Source organism: Copadichromis virginalis, linkage group LG12 (assembly GCF_057382275.1).
Source record: "Copadichromis virginalis isolate Kocher_CV1m ecotype Utaka linkage group LG12, C_Virginalis_male_GT1.1, whole genome shotgun sequence".
NCBI lineage: Eukaryota > Metazoa > Chordata > Actinopteri > Cichliformes > Cichlidae > Copadichromis > Copadichromis virginalis.
The window spans coordinates 28,378,190-28,393,249 of NC_140629.1; the positions used below are offsets into that span (position 1 = coordinate 28,378,190).

At 41.1% G+C, this 15,060-nt stretch overlaps 1 protein-coding gene across 2 annotated transcripts in view; it reads right to left on the bottom strand.

The window, feature by feature from the left end:
• Positions 1 to 15,060, bottom strand: part of sh2b3 (SH2B adaptor protein 3) — a 73,519-nt gene that overhangs the window by 43,811 nt on the left and 14,648 nt on the right. The window contains exons 1-2 of one of the 2 annotated variants that reach the window (XM_085475817.1): positions 12,085 to 12,204; positions 7,650 to 8,783 (exon numbers count right to left, since the gene is read on the bottom strand). In XM_085475817.1, the coding sequence (XP_085331943.1) occupies positions 7,650 to 8,756 (1,107 nt within the window). In that variant the 5' untranslated portion in view covers positions 8,757 to 8,783; positions 12,085 to 12,204. Of the gene's footprint in view, positions 1 to 7,649; positions 8,784 to 12,084; positions 12,205 to 15,060 lie in introns of those variants that run through there. The other variant, XM_085475816.1, reaches the window with a different exon arrangement.

The following is a 15,060-nucleotide window of genomic DNA, read 5'->3' on the forward strand; positions in this document are numbered from 1 at the left end:
GACATATTGCATTTCACTTTGCTAGGGTAATATTTCCATTATTGATTAATCTGCTATTTGATTTGAGAATCGACTGACTAAATGTTTGGCCAGACAATGGAAAAACATTATTGTTATACAATCAGCTGGGTATTGTCTTACAGGCAGTCTTTTTTTGCCCAAACTCCCAAACCCAAACTTATTCAGTTTACTAGAATACATAAAACCTAAAGATTTTTCTAGATCATGTAATCAATCTATTTCTTTACTGATGCGCTTAAGTCTGGTTTGCATTTTCTGAGAAAGCTGAAATCGACTTTGTTTCTAAATTAGTGTAAACAAGTAGTCATCCGATGTCATCCGCATACTAGAAACATAAAAAAAGGGTTTGTAGCAGAGAAATATTGTAGTTCCAGTAAAGCCTCAGCACTGTGCATGTGATCCTCACGAAGTAGGACATTATTTATGGAAAAACGCACTGATGTTGAGCCTTTGAAATGCCATTTGCAAAAGCTTGGAACAGCACAAATAAAATTTGATTCACTTTGATTGTGCCGGCTTAGCAGCAGAAACCACAGAGGCAAACTTTTAAAAATATGCATGTCTCAATGTGAGAAAACATGCATTTTTAAATGATTCGATATGGATAAAATGGGCAAAACTAGAGAAGACTTTTCACGAGGGAAAATTAACTTTGATAAATTCTGATATTTTTTTGATTTCAGCCTAACCGTCAGTCTGTCTTTCTCATGTCTCCTCCTGTTGTGTTTCCTGCGTCTCTCTCGCCTGGTTTCATTCTGTTTCTCGGACAGCTGACTGGGGCCCATGTGTTTAGGGCTTTAGTTGTGGTATGCAACGAGCCAAGCCAAATTAACGCTGCATGTTGCCATATGAGAGACTGAATTACAACAAGTAACACAGAACAGATGGACACCAGAGTCTCTTTGAAAACTATTTTCCACTGATGCTGCAAACTCCTCTCTTACTGTCAGTAAGAAAGTGCAGAGGGAAAAAAAGCAGTGAATGTTCACTCAAAGAAAACAGCATCTAATGCATATAAGAAAGCATTTGATTCTGTTGATCGTTGTGGAAAAAATCCATGTTTGACTCAGAAGATCCATTTTTGAAAGTTCTACTTCAGACTTTTTGCTGCAGCTTCATGATAAAGCATGACATATTAAATGGGAGGCAAAAAAGAAGCTTGTACGATACATGCTCACACACATAAAAGTATGTGTGCGAATATACAAACACACTAAGACAGCGAAGGACCTGCTCGAAAATCAACAATATACATCATGCATGCACGTGTACACACAAGCATGAAACAAGAGCATGTGGGAAAGATTAGAAGAGCTGGAATAAACACATGCGAATGGACAAGCACGCACATATGCGCAGCTGAGATGAGATGGGATGAGATGAGAGGCGTATGATTAAGATGAAGTCTACAGGAGGTCTGAGGAAACATATCAGACTGTAGCAGTCTGTGGGAACTCTCTCTGGAAGACAGAGCCACGATTTTCCTGGCAAGACACAAACCTTGTCTGTAACCTTGACTACTGAACATCAGATAAAAGGAAAAGTAGGAATCGCTATTGAATAAACAGCCTTAGCGGTACAGAAACAATCAAAGCAAAGAAAAGCTAAACGAATTATGTCAAACATACACACAAAACCTCACAATAAAACACTTCATCACAATAAATAATTTAAATTAACTTGTAACATGAAGTTCCAGCGTTGAATACCGAGGCGAAATGAGAATTTGGAGACTGCTTCTCTTTTCAGCTGACATAACAATTTTCACTTCTGCAATATATCAAGAGTTACATTGTCTTAACTTTGTTTTTTTACACTATAGAAAATTTCACAGCTATGTGTACCCTCACAAATAAAAGACTTGACTTATTCCTATGGACCTAAGACAAGGCTAATAGGCTAACTGACTCTAAATTGGCAGCAGTGTAAAAATTGGACGTAGCCACTATGGTGTCATTTTAACTCTGCCTTTTCAAGCCACTCTGTTAGTAATTTGTTTGCACACCTAGGATTCCAAGTAGCCACGCCCCCTATTCCGGTCTCATGTTGGACGAGTCACACATAAAAATTCAACCCTATAGAGGTCTTTAGAAAGGGGGAAGCCATCCACAGAAACCAGAATTGTTATTTGTTCAAGGCAGTTAATAATCGATGGTTGGACATCTTGCTTTTTGGAGCATGCCTCAAGTGGCCATTTGAAGAACTGCAGTTCATCCAACTAACATTGCGGGGGTGCTGGAGTCTATCCCAGTACACACTGGGCAGGACTTGAGTGCACATTAGATGAGACATCAGTGACTCACATAGTTCACACAGACAGTGGTGGTTCAGCAAGCAGCAGCTTGCAAGCCTAAAAAATGAAAGCAATTATTCTATTGCTACTAATTTGACCAAAGCAAGCAAACTAAGCAGGAGAAAGCAGCAACAGAAAGTTGCGTTAAGTTCCTTAACTAGAACGCTATCGTAATTTTAGTGCACTGTTAGGTTAGAGGATGACAGGTTATAACATTTTCACAGTATGATAACCATCTGAAGAAGGAGATCAGATGCTGTGATATACTTTAAACATGAAACCAAGTTATTAATTTTGACAAGCTGCTGATGATGGAAGGATAAAGATATAGAGATATATTATCTCTCTTGTTGCCCTTTTTTTAAACACTAAAAATGCACATTCTATGTTACTCATCAATTTTAATATGAAACCCAGTAAAGTGTTTCAACTCTACTATAAATGTGTGCAATTTATGACCAATATTTGACATTATTTTTCTGTAGAATATTAAAACAGTATAATATATTCACTTTGCAATCACCGAGGAAACTCCCACAGCTGTACAGAGATATAAAATGATGTGATACAAAATGTTCTTTATTGTGTTGCCATCAGATAAACTGCATTCACAGATCAGTTCCTTAAAACTGCACTTCTGGGATCTCACTTTTCCTTGATTATACTCCATGCTGCAGACACGGACACGGATGGAGTACTCACGGTGTAATCGAGGCTTTAATCTTCCACACAGTACCTATAGCAGCTGCATGCTTAAAATCTATTTCAGGCCTAAATATGGGCTAACACTTCAGATTATGCAGAAGTGAAACTGCCCTCAGTTTTAAATATAATTATAGGACAAAACAGACATTTGTTAGGACTTGGCTGAAAAGTGACTGCATCTTTCCCAGAAGTAACCTAGCTGACTGTTGCCTTTAGCATGTTTTTGCTTTTAAAGTCAACCTACTAAAACAACAATACTCACAGACAACCTAATGTGTTGCATAAAATCTTACGGGGTATCATCTTACTGGTTTATTGCCTTTTCAGGCTAATACTAAGCAACTGACAACTGTGCTGTTGCCTGCTGCTTTCTCACGCAAACTCATTATCAGTTTCCATGCAGCTTGCGCCTTTGTGCTAAATGAGCTCACTGATATTACTTCTGTTTCTCACACATAAAGATATAAATAAAAATGCATGCGTACTTTGCTCAAGGATTATTATGTTCTGTGCAGCTAAGATATGTGTGATGTGTGCAGGCGTGCATGCTCACACACTGACACATTGCCTACAGATGTGAAAAACCCCAATTTTCATTCAGAATAGGGAAACTGTACTAATAGCAACCTCAACGCATTCCAGCTTGGTGTGTTTAAATAACTGTTACGGCAATTAATGCACAAGTTTTTCATGTGTACATTAAATGTGAGAATGCTAGTCCACAGCTCTCCTTCCTTTTAAGGTCATTCTCAGGCCCTTATCTATCTGCCTTCCAAGATCACACATGCACACACACACACACACACGCACGCACGCACACACACACATTAAGAGAGAGCGTATTCAGAGCACCAGTGCATTAAAGCAAAATTGCAAACAGCCAGGCAAATCCTGCCAATGTCTTCCCATTCTAAATAAACACGCAAGCACGTGCACACATGCACGACTTTGGCTCTGAAATCAACTGAATTACCTCACACACATGGTTAGGGCTGTAAGCGGCTGAGGACTCGAGGGCTGCTAAATATAAAACTCTACAGACACACATACGCCTTCAGACACATGCACATGCATGCAATGTCTCTCTCATGGACCTTTATGTGTGTCTGAATGCACACTTGCACACACCCTAAAGAGACTAAACTCTGCTTACTGGGCCCTGCCACCTTATAGATGGCAGGGCCCAGGACAGCATTCGACCTGCTCTGATCACTGGTTTAGGGGCTAAGTGTGCAACTACATGCAGCCTCACAGCTGGCCCCATCTGGAAATATTGCAGGGTTTAATGCCATGAGGCCTTGTGGGGGGAGCTAAGCATGCGAGGAGAGAGAGAAAAAGAGAAAGAGAAAAAGAAAGAAAGAAATACATCCTGCTGTGCTGCGAAGAGCTTACAGCAACAACTGATGTCATGTTTCCAAGTTACAATTGCCACTTGGCATTAACAAGTGTTAATTAAGAAGTAATACACCAGTCAGGCATTGCATTTAAACCACTGACAACTTTAGTGAATAAAACTAATCATCTTAGTCCTATCATCCATCACCACCCACCTACACATCGTGGCAGACCAACACCCCTGGAAATACACTGTACAATACAGAAGGGATAATACTGGCAACTTATTTACTGGTTGATAAAATGGGAAGAAATACTACTACTAATAAATAATAATAGTTGACTAATCCAAAAGTCAGAAAGCTTGTTGACATGTGTCACTTTCACGCACATTATCAGATTAGTTTGCTATGTGAGGCACTAATGTTTGCAGTGCTAGCAGCAGCCTTCTTCTTTCTTTACTTGCAGGTTAACATGAACATGCATGTGCTGAACATGGCTACCTACTACTCCTCTTCAGTGGTTATATGCCAGTTTACTCTGTTGCAGCCAACATATGGATCGCATACAGTTCAAAGTACTGCTGGTTTGAGGGTTGTTATCCATCTAAGTTTCCACCTTGCTTGTTTACATCTACCTGCCACTTGCTGCAGCTACAGTTCGGTTAGTGATGTCATAGACCTAACAGTTAATCTGAACTGTACTTTGATAAAACGTAAATAATTTTTGAAGCTATATAAGCATTATTTTTAATTATTTACTAAAACTCTCTACTATATTCAAACCAAAACTGTTCAGACCCCAGACTCCAATCTGACCAACCATCTGTGGGATTATTGTGAACAAGCTCAATCCAACCCTGCAGGTATCAGGTCATTGCACAACCCTGACAGGGTCAGAGCTGTTTTACTGGCATTTGGGTAAGTTAACTAATGTTAGATCATCGGCTTTAATGTCATGGTTGCTTCGTGTAAGGAGAAAAGTTGTGACTGGCTGCAGAAAACCCCAAGCAAACAGGAAACAGTGTGGGAGGTGTATCTACTCACCAAGGATTAAAAGAAGACATGAATGTTGCAGATTTGTTGATGTAATCGAGTGAAAATGTCACAGCAAGAAAATATTGAGCTATATTTCTGAGCTATAGAAATGCCCTGTATATGTTTGTATATTAATAAAGGGATAAGTAACAATAGTCAATGAAGTACGGACTGATTAAATCTATCTCATATGACTAGCAACTTAATTTCCACTTCTTTAACTAGGTTAAAGGGTAAACCAGTTAGGATAATCTTTAAAGGGTACCAGTGTGAAACAAATCATCTATGAACTGTGATGACCCTATTGTGCATGGAAAGCATGAGTGAACCTGAAGCTCATGCCCTCCTTTAAACTAAGCTGTGAGTATATGACTAATATCTTTTCAGTTTGTGTTTTCAGTTTGGTTAACAAAAAAGCTTTGTGTTTATCATCAAAACACTCCCTCTAGATGCCACTGAATCACCAGAAGTAAAGGTGAAATGCAAACCGCCAGTAAGACAAGACGTTTTTTTTTTGAGGCAAAGCTAAATGTCATCACAGTTTTCGTCTTGTTTTGTCATGTGGCAAACTATTCACTAAAAGGAGCTTCTTAGAGGCAGTAAAAATACCATTTATGCAAACAAAAACAAACACAGGCAGAGAAAAGAGATGATTTGAAGGAGGGGGGGAAACCCCTGCAACTAAACAGCTGGAAACAGGAAATGACTTTGTGCCTTAATGTGTGTGCGCTTGTTTTTGTGTGTGCGTTAACTTAAGACTATGTGACACTGCTTGGCAAACTTTACCCAGCCCTTTAAAGGCAAATGTGGGTTTCCATCCTATTGACACAAACAGATCTAGTGACCTACCATGCATAGATATGAAACACAAGATGACAAACCTGTCAGCTGTAACATGTCACAGTGTGAGCAGTTCTGAGAAGAGGTTATTTAAAAAAAACAAAAAAACAACACATGCACATCTGCAAAAGCGGCAGACACAATCCAGTGAAACTCTGCAAAGCTCTCCTGTACTGAGAACAGCAGCAACAGAAAACGATCAGTGGTTTTCATGAACATCTGCTTGTTGCAATCAAACTAAGCATCAAGAAGATAAATCGTGATGTGTGTAGATCAGTAGACAATATTTTGAATTGACTTCTTCAACATTTCTGAAAATACATTTTTTGTTTTCTTTCTTTCTCGCTCAAATCTATAAAGTACTGAGGATGCACTTGTAGTGCATGACTAGTCTCTTTCCATACACAGTTAACAAAAGCTGCAGACTAGCATAGCTAAATTCTATTTGTTTGAATATAGGAGGATATGAGGTGACAGGAGGGGTTACACCGTGACTTTTCAGGCAAAAAAACTCTAGTCTGGTGTTCCGAGAAAGAAAGTAAATGATTTGCAATCTCCTTTAATTTGCAACATCATGGCATAATTTTATATATTTAGTTGCCTGACAAGCTAAACAGTATTTCTGTAACCTCTTGACTTAAACACTCCTCACACACTTTGATGACTTTTATGTCCAATAGAGACCAAAAGAAAACTATAAAAAGTGCGCAACTAAAGAATTATTTTACTAACAACTCATACTCTTTTGTCTTTTCCAAATTATAATAAAGGCAGATAAAGATATTCATACTAGCCTGACTAAATAAACTTTAAAAAATTGAGAATAGTGTCATCGGTACCATTCTTACACTTCATGCATGCAACTAGAGGCGAGCAATCAGGCCAGAAGATCATGCAAGGGTTTTACAATTCATGATATAAATGATACTTCTTTCGCATATTTAGTTTAACTCGTGATCACATGAGTAGTTGTGTACATGTGAGATGGGGCTAGGCCGGGGCTAGCTGGTTACCAGTAGTGGAGCTTTCAAAATAAAATACTTACACATAGCAGCATTAATGATTTAATCTGTATGATTTCTCTGCAATGTGGCAGATAAAGAAAGACCACGGTAAACGATTGTGAGATCAGCTAAACCTACATGAAACACCAGTCCACTGATAAGGATGTCAAGACAAATCTTTCTCTATCTTTCTCTTTGTAAGCAAAAGTCATGAAGCTGTTTCAGATAGAAACCCCAGGAGTCAAATTTTGTACAGAAAGCTATTTAAAAATAAAAATGAATACTTTTCACCTGCTGTGAACTGTTTTCAAAGAAATGCCCACATATTATCATGTGAAACCACAGCTGAGCTGTTAGAGTTTAGTGAATCGCGTGTACGATGAATATAAAGTGTGCCAAAGCTTGTGTTTTTACCTTTGGAGGATCATAGAGCTCTAACTGGTAACTTTCCCCTGCTCCTCTTCCTCCTTGAATGTCTCTGATCCTCCTGACCAGCAGGTGGCAACGCTGCCAGCGGGGCTGTGAGTCTGAAACAGTTTCGTCCACCAGAAAGTACCTCAACTGGCCCTCTTTACAGCAGCCGCTCGCCTCGGATCGCCTCTGCCTTTTACTACGAAACCTATTGAAAGGAGCCATGATCAGCTCCTTCATTCCAGGACGGTGTGAAGCAGCTGTGGGTGTGGCTTCGGAGGAGTGGGAAGAAGAGGATGACACCTCTTCGCTGATGGAGGAAACTGCACCCACTCTGTCACCATTATTTGGAAGATTACTGTTGGTGGTGGTGGGGTTCCTAGGGGTAAGGTCCCGGGATGAGCGCGGACTGGCTTGGGGTGATTTCTTTAAAAGCTTATTTACAGACTTCCGGATTTGGCTGAAAGAGAAATGTGTGACTTCTGAGTTTTCAGGGTTCGAGGTTAAAGAGTCAGAAGAGTACCGTTCAGATACCTGGCGATGATCTGTGCCAGAGATCTCCTCGTTGCTATGGCTATGAATCACCAGTGTCCCGCTGCCAATTGTGCGAGATCCTGAAAAGGAGTTTCCCGCAGCGCATCTCAGTGGCAGCTCCTGCTCCCGGCTCAACACCACCGGCTCCACTTTCGGTGACGCAGTCAGTGGAGCAGCTCCTCCATTTGGTCTGCCAGTCTCCCGATAGTCCTGCACCCGAGGCAAAGTCCGCACTCGAGTGATTACAGGCTGAGGACGAAGGACCACTGGAGACGATGAGGGAGCGCTACCGGAGGCGGCAGAGCTTGTGTTCTGACCCAGTGGCGTGCCGTCTTTGTCGACCTCGCAGCAGAAGTGTTGCTGGAAGAGGTCAGTAAATTGCTTTGAAAAGGTCTCTGGTGGAAGCACATCATGGTGTGGTCGCTCTCTTGCAAAACTCCGGTAGTGCCGGGCCAGCTCCTGGGCTGCGGCGATGGCATGCAGCTCGCAGAATTCCGTCCAGCCTTTTTGGGCAACTGCCACACCTTGGCCTGCTGCTGTTGTGGTGTTGGCTGGATGGATAGTGTTACCATTCATTGCAGTAACCAGAGTGGATGAGAATCACTGCGGAACAGAAAAAGAAGGCGGGTAAGAGAAATGAATGGATGAAGCATGGAAGAAAAGAACGAAAAAAGCCAGAGGAGCAAATAACGAGAGCAAGATATAGGAATGCAATTAGATCAGGATAATGTGGAGGGTTGTGCAAGACATGCAGCACTAAACATGGGAAATGGCACAACAGTTACAGCACATTTTGAATTGCTTCAAAGTTTAAAAACAGTTCAAACACTAAGAAAGAACATTCAAAACTCTGATTTCATCTGAGCTTGATCTGTAACCGCACAAATTGGATTACATGGGCCTGCAAAAAATCTCTGGCAATCAACCAGAGTATCCTAGAACCCTGAAAACTCAGAAGTCACACATTTCTCTTTCAGCCAAATCCGGAAGTCTGTAAATAAGCTTTTAAAGAAATCACCCCAAGGACAATCGGTTACCATTCAGTTAATGGGAGAAAACGCAGCGAGTGTACACATTTTAAGTAAATTTCAGGAAATTGTTTCCGACAGCAGAGGCGAGCAGAGAGAAAGGAGAAACTGCGTTCTAACCTCCACTGATATGGATGATGGCAACTCAAGTATTTTATGAATGGAAACAGTAATTAGTCAGTCAGACAGAAGGTGAATGAGGCCCTGACTGAGGAAGTACGGTTAGAAAATCTCTCAATCAGCCACGCTGCCTGTATTTTCATCCGTGTGTTTGTGTACTTACACGTGACCTATTTTAATGGTCCTTCCGTTTTCCCCCCCCCCCAGTGTATCACTCACGTTTTAAAACACGATACACAAACAACATGATTATTCATTAACTTAACAAACATCATAAGTGTAGTGAAAACAAAAGTGTTTATTTATTTATTTATTATACTTAAAGGGGATTTCTTTAAGTACAATTAACACGAAAAATAAATAAATCAGTGGCGTTGGTGGAGGGGGACAGGCTCATCCGGTAGAGAGCGAGGCGCATATTAATGAGCGTTTTTGACCCTATAACCTGTCTCGCAAGGGTAACCACTTCTGCCGGCTAGCCTCCACCACAACATCTGCAGGTGTGGGTGGGGGGGGCAACAAGGGGCCCAGGCAGAAGCTGACTTAATAGACAGAAAGTCGTAGCAGTCAACCAAAGGGCATTTCAGTCATATGCTGCCGAAACCAGGTTTAGTGAGAGACTCTCAAAGATATGGAGAGAAAAACAGCTGCAGACAACATCTAATAAACCTCCTGAAAGATTTTAAAAGTTTTTAGCTTCTGTTGGACAGCTCTTGTTGACCAAAGCCGCGCTTTTCATAATCTTTGCTCAAACTGAAGTAAACACCGACTGAGTTTGGACTTAATGAATGTGGCAAAATCTTAAAATTTTAAACTGATTAATCATCCAACCTTAAACATTCACACACGCAACCTCATTTTATGAGTGAGACAGTAAAGATGTGACATGTGGTAATATACTGCACTGAACTTGATGTGTTCGGGTTGCCTTGGAAGGCTTGGCCTCCTACAGTAGGGCTCTGCTACTTTTTTTTGCGTGCACTGTTTCACTTCCTTGCTTCTGTTAATGCACAGTGCTTCAGTGTTTGCTGATTAGTCTAATCCCACAGGGCTTTCTCTGTTTAAACTTGTGGCTTTTCTTATAATAATCACTAAATTGAAACTATCAAAAGCCATCTACCATTTTACTCATCAGGGCCCACAACTACATTATCAACTGTAGGTACTGCATCATTTGGTGCACGAAGAAGTTAACACGCAGCTTCTCTGTACAGTGCACACGTGTTTCAACCTGTCCACCACCGTTAAAAAACTAGTACTGTTGTAATTTAAAAGAACTCCGTGGTTAACAGCTTTAACCACACAGTTCATCAGAATAAAGGAAGGATGTATTCCTAAGTATTCAACAAGCCCTTCTCTTTTCTTTCTTTTTAAACGCCCATTTGCTGTGTGTGTGTGTGTGTGTGTGTGTGTGTGTGTGTGTGTGTGTGTGTGTGTGTGTGTTTATCCCTTTTTGACCTTGAGTATACTAAACAAATAGGCATAGGGGATCAGGGAGAACACATTTTTGGGCATGTAGCATAAGGATGACATAAAAGTGTGTTGACTTGGAAGTGAGTAGCCCAGGCATGACTGGTAGCTGGAATAACTGGACACGACTTCTGTTCAGATATAGCAAGATTCAAGTGACGTTTAGAGACAGCCAATGACGGCAATGAAAGAGTCCCATTTTTGGTAGAATAAAGAAGCAGATTTGGGTCTTCTGGAAATGAAAGAAGACAAATATGACTGGACATTTAGAGTCTTTTTAGTCCTAAAACGCTGACATATTAAATTCTGAAGCAGACAGGAAGAGCCATAGATAGGATATTTAAAAAAAAAAAAAAGGATGTAGCTACTGTGATATCAGCTGTGTGGACTTTTGGAGCACCCATTTTGGTACTTTGTGCGTGTTCATCTTAAGTTTTTGTTTCGATCCAGACGTGGCCATATTGGAACAAGAAGGCAGAGCTGTGGCATTATCACCTGGTGCTGGTGCAAGCTTACTTAGCAAGGTGTTAACTAAAACAGAATGTTTCCTGACTCCATCGAATGGACAGAAGACGCCCACAATGATGCCGAACTTTAAGTCTTAATACGATTTAGCCAGGAAACAGGAAAAAAGAAACTTCTGAAGGGGGAAAAACATCTGTAGAGACCATAACTGATTTTTGTGCTAAACTGTCAAAATGTTTCATTTCTGCACTAACTAAATGTGGGCATTTTACCACGAGAGTCTATGGCGACTGATTCACTTTTGGCACCTACTTCAAATAGCCATTAGTTGCCATCTGCAGTTCTTGGCACTTCTACATTGGCTTAATTTTATAACTGGAAGTTTGTGCTTGGATATAAGACACTCAAACCCACCACTGGAAGAAATACAGTCACATACACAGACATACATACAGAGGTGAATTTAAGCTTCATCTTAAAACTGCCACTTTGCATGTGTAAACACTGCAGACACATGGTGTAACTAACAGACTGTAACTAGCATACAACAACTAGTCAGATTTCTTCTTATGTGCTGCACAGTAAAGCGGTGAACACAGGTAGAATATTCACCATAACACAAACCAAAAGCAACACCTCAAGGTGCCTTTAGCAAAGAAGTCAACATGCATTATATATAAGCTGCTTCTTTTTCTGCCCTGCATGTCTTTCCATAATAAAGTGTTGAGCAACAGATGAACAGTTAGACTATAAGACGTAAACTGCAGTATCATGAACAGGAGTTTAACCTTCTAACTTCAACATGTGCCTACAGTACATACCATCTTCCTCCAGTGCTGCAGAGAAGAGTCTAATCGGCATACAGGAAGTGTGAGAGTGCTTTTGCATATGGGTGCGTGTGGGCTGTTGTGTCTCTGTGTCTGGTGGGGGGGGTTGTCACAGACTGTGGTCCAACAGATCACAGACAACCACAAGAAACAGGGGGTGGGGGGATGGGGGGGTCGCGCTGTGGTCGGGCCAAAACATGGAGCAACGCGTCTTGTTATCTAATTTCTCTCTGTGTCCTGAGCGACAACCTTCTGAGATGAAGACTTGTAAAAGTCGTGAGGTCACATCTTAAAATAAGCATGCCGTTTTTTCATTAGCACCATCAAACATATCAAGGGGACACGTACGTCAATGAGGCAGTGAAAAGTTGGCATCGTGAAATATTGCGTCACTAAAGTTCCTGGATGTGTCCTGTCACAACAACTAATCCCCTTCCTGTACTTTTTCAGAGCATGCTCAGTGCATGCCTCACTTTGCCCCTTCAGCTGGCCTCCCAGAAGCTTGGTTCTATCTGCCTGGCCAGCCCAGCGATGACTCAGCACTGCCTAGAGAACATACACACACACATGCACACAAAAACACAGACACACACTTCCTCTCGCCGTATCCATTGGGGTCTTGGCCGCCTCCGTTCCCAGGGTTTTCCCTTTCTTTTCATCCTCTCTGTCCTCTGAGGATCTCCAGATGTGTTTGGACTCAAACTTCCTTGACTTTTTACCTTGACGAAGAGCCATATTCAAACTGTGAGGGGAAACAAAAAGGCTAACACAGTGTTTGTGTCTCCTTTCTCTGTTCTTATCCGGGACCTCTAACCTCAGCTCAGTGTTTTGTTATTGTATTATTGCTTTCCTAGACAGCATTCGGCAGGAGACGGCAGAAAAAAAAGCCAATCCAAACACACGAAATTGCAACTGGAAAACATTTGTGCACTCCTGCCTTTTTTCCTTCCTCACCTTACTCATCACTCCCTCAAGCTCCTTCTCCTCCCCTACAATGCCCGCATTCTTCTTCTGCGAAGCACACGCACGCTCGCGATGGCACACTGATTGCTTTCTTCGTCTCTCTCGTGGGCTTTACAGAAATTTGGCACCGCTTTTTTCTCCCCCATCGACACCACAAAACAACCTGAGGAACTGCTGCACTGTGTCGAGATCAACGTCAGATTTTTTTGGCAAGAAGAAAAAAAGAGAAAAATGATCTAACCAAACAAATGCTACTGTGAAACTACTGATGCAGCAAGTCAACCACTGCTGTTTAAAAGAGCAAACAGGTAGTGACGCATACCACACAAGTCTTTAATGGACAAATGCAAAATGTCAAACAAGTGTCAAAACGCAGCAGCTAGTCACACTTGCTGACATTTAGACAAATATAAAACAATCTCTTCTGAGCATGTGACATGAGGCAAAGTCCTTCTAGAAGCAAGCCTAACCACTCAGCAGCCATCTTGAATCACCTCCACAATAACTTAGGCAGTAATTATCTATTATCTAAATTAGCTTGTAGTTGGTCAGTGAATATAAAAACTGTATCCTGACCTTGTCCTATAAAGTTAACCACACACCAGGTCAGGTTGCAAGACACCACAATGAGTCACACAGCTCTCATCTATCCCTAATACTCATGATGTACACGCTCCAGAAGTGGACATAAAAGAGTCTGATTTTAATCAAGACGGAAGGAAACAGGATGTGTGAAACACAGACATGAATCGATCTTGTTAGCGTGAGTAACCTCATGACTCAGGACTTACTGGGGAAATTCATGTGTTATATTGCGGCATTTTATTCCCACTAAATGGAAGTGCTAGCAGTATGATTTACAGTAAACAGCGTCCTGGATGTGGTCTGCAGGGAACAGAGACAACATGATCTTTTGCTCAATATTTTTTTGTTTGCACAAACATTAACACCACATGGCTCCTCTCAAAAAGAAAAGAAAAAGCTTTTTTTGGAGCAAAACCAGGAAAATAAAATCTCCCAAGACCGCGGCTTATATAACACTACAACTCATAGATAATAATCTATGCTGCTGGTGGATGTAGACTGCTATTTATATCTCACAGGCCTGGTATCAGCTCTCACACACCACTGAGTTACCCTGTTATCCCCATTAGGGAACAGCTCGTTTGATGCAACGGACACACACATCCATGAAAGTGTTGAAGTGACCTGAGTTTTCAGGTCATGCATTCAAATTAGGAAGTAGGGGTCTGGTTCGAGAGCGCTGCAGCACCTCTAATGGCCACTAGATGCTGGATGCATAACCGAAATGCAGACTGGGTGGGAAAATGTTACAAGTCTGACAAGTGCTAAACTACCTCGTAAAATAAGATTTTAAAGGGTTTTAAAAACAAGTTTACTTAACCAATAAACTGATCTCGAGGCTCCTGTGAGTTTGTATAAGGGAGAATTTTTGAGTCCCGCTGCCAACCGAAGCTGAAATGTTTTGTCACCGGAGTCACATGGCAAAAAAAGCATAATTAAAATAATTTTAGCTTAAATGTAAAACATTTGATGTTGGTAAACGTCAAATAGCTCAATTATCTAATTTATGTTTTTAAAATTTACTTAATGGCTTGGAGTTTTAAGTGGTTTAACTCAAGTTTGCCAATGTAAAATTATCAGACCTTGCATACTGAAAAATGACAGTATTGGAAGATCCTAACAACGACAAGATGACTATATGCCAATGAGTTCTCTGAAACAGTATCAATTTAATTTCAGCAGATTCTGTACATCTCAGAGTTGTTGGGTTTTTTCATGCTAAAAGTACTCAGCACTCCTGACAATACTCAGCTCAGTCCTTGATAGTACCAAAAAGGCACAGCCTCAGCAGCTCTGACACTGGTTACTGAACAGGTGCAGGCATAAATACTCAGAGAGCAGCAGCATTAACTTGTCCTTCATTGCTGTTCCACACTTGTTGTGACATTCGGTCAGTGTGTTGCTCGACCGTCTTTCCACTGT